General features: G+C 30.4%; 1 protein-coding gene across 1 annotated transcript in view; it reads left to right on the top strand.

Moving 5' to 3' along the window:
* Window positions 1,036–2,063, top strand: part of LOC107628528 (cytochrome P450 83B1-like) — a 2,959-nt gene continuing 1,931 nt past the window's right edge. The window contains exon 1 of the mRNA XM_016331170.2: window positions 1,036–1,962. Within this exon, the coding sequence (XP_016186656.1) occupies window positions 1,057–1,962 (906 nt within the window). The 5' untranslated portion in view covers window positions 1,036–1,056. The remainder of the gene's footprint in view (window positions 1,963–2,063) is intronic.

Here is a 2,063-nt window from a genome sequence, read left to right as displayed (position 1 = left end):
TTTATAAAAAATAATTTATTTTTTTTCGAAAAATAGAGAAAGTTAACATTAGTTAACACAAAAATTTTAAAATAGATTAAAAAAAATTTTTTAATTATAAAAAAAAAATATACATTTTACAAATAAAGAAAAAGAGAGTGTCATTTTAGTGTATCTCTTGAAAGAGAAGAGTAAAATTTTCTCAAAATAATAATAGACCTATAATACAGATGTAAAAGGTAATTAATTCATGAGAATAAAAACACTGATTTACTCTGAGAGTAATTAAAAATTTCTTCTATATAATAGCTTTAGTAATTAGTTATCATTCTAATTAACAATATGGACACTATATATAATTACCCTTTTAGCAACCGTGCATTAGCCAAAACTAGTTACGCATAGTTTTCGAATCAGTCTATGAAAATTAGAGCCGCTAATTACGCATAGTTCGAATAACGTAGGAATCTCAGAATTCGTTGTTCCTAAGTTCTTATACACACTCAATATAGCTTTCTTAACTATAATAAATAATTTTAAAATAAAATTATAGAAAAACGATGTGATCCATATCTCTTTAGATAATAATGATAGGCCCATCAAAAAACAATTTTTTTTTTAAAGTTAGGAGTTTTTTTCTTTGGTTGTCCACGTTATGAGTTGTTGCACGCAGAAAATGGAATTCGAACTCCTGACAATTGTTTAAGCGAACAAGTAAGCTAACTACTCGACCAAACCCAAGTTGTATGTAGTACTTACATATAATATTGTTAACTAATCTTTATTAATAGTCCTCAATATTAACTTTTTCCAATAAAATAGAACTGTTAAATGTTACGTGCTCCACAACAACATACACGCACATGGGCCTTATCTACTTAATAATAATAAAACTTCTTCTTATCATTATAATCATTCTAACTAAATTTGAATTGTTAATAATCTTGAATTGTCAATCAAGTTCCACAGATAATTTCCCCACCACGTACCTATTTGAGCCCTATAAATACACAACTAGTCTAAGTGATATCTATTATATTCCTCATCACCATTGTTGTTTCTTCTCAATAAGCTACAATGTTGCCACCACTTGTTCTAAGTCTATATCTTATTATTCCTTTGTTTGTGTTTCTTTTCATCCGAACCCTAAAAAAAAAATCCCTTAAATCACTACCTGGTCCTAAAGGCCTTCCCATAATAGGGAACCTTCATCAATTAGATAATTCAATCCTTCACAAGCAACTATCTCAACTCTCTAAGAAATATGGCCCTATATTCTCCCTTAAACTAGGGTTAAGGCGTGCCATTGTTGTTTCCTCATCAAAACTAGCCAAAGAGACACTAAAAAACCATGACATTGTTTTCTCCGGAAGGCCTAAGTTACTAGGGCAACAAAAAATGTCCTACAATGGCTTAGATATTGCGTTTTCCCAATATGGTGATCATTGGAGAGAAGTTAGAAAGATTGGTGTTACTCATGTTCTTAGTGCTAGAAGTGTATCAAGCTTTTCCTCAATAAGAAATTTTGAGATACAAAAAATGATAGAAAAAATATCTAGTCATGCTTCATCATCATCTTCAAAAGTTGTAAACTTGAGTGAGATGTTGGTGTCTCTTAATAGCACTATTATATGTAGGAGTGCTTTTGGGAGAAGGTATGATGATAATGAAGGAGTTGAGAGGAGTAGGTTCCATGGTTTGTTCAATGAGTTACAAGCTGTTGTGGCTGCTAACTTTGTTTCGGATTATATTCCTTTCTTGGGTTGGATTGATAGAGTCAATGGAATGCATAAACGTCTTGAAAGAATTTTTAAGGAGATGGATAGTTTCTATCAAGAAGTCATTGATGAACACATGGATCCCAATAGAAAGACTTTGAAGGATAAGGGAGAAGAAGACATGATTGATGTCTTGCTTCAATTGAAGAAGGAGCGTTCATTTTCCATTGACATCACCTATGATCACATCAAAGCATTGGTCATGGTTTGTAGTCTTACCTTCTCTTCTTATCATTTTTTTTTATGGTTTTTTTAAAAAAATATTAAGTAAATATAAAAATTAATTATTAAAATAAGTCATTATAT

This window comes from Arachis ipaensis, chromosome B02 (assembly GCF_000816755.2).
Source record: "Arachis ipaensis cultivar K30076 chromosome B02, Araip1.1, whole genome shotgun sequence".
In the NCBI taxonomy this organism is placed as follows: domain Eukaryota; kingdom Viridiplantae; phylum Streptophyta; class Magnoliopsida; order Fabales; family Fabaceae; genus Arachis; species Arachis ipaensis.
The sequence above is the reverse complement of the archived record's forward strand: the minus strand, read 5'-3'. Positions and strand labels throughout refer to the sequence as shown.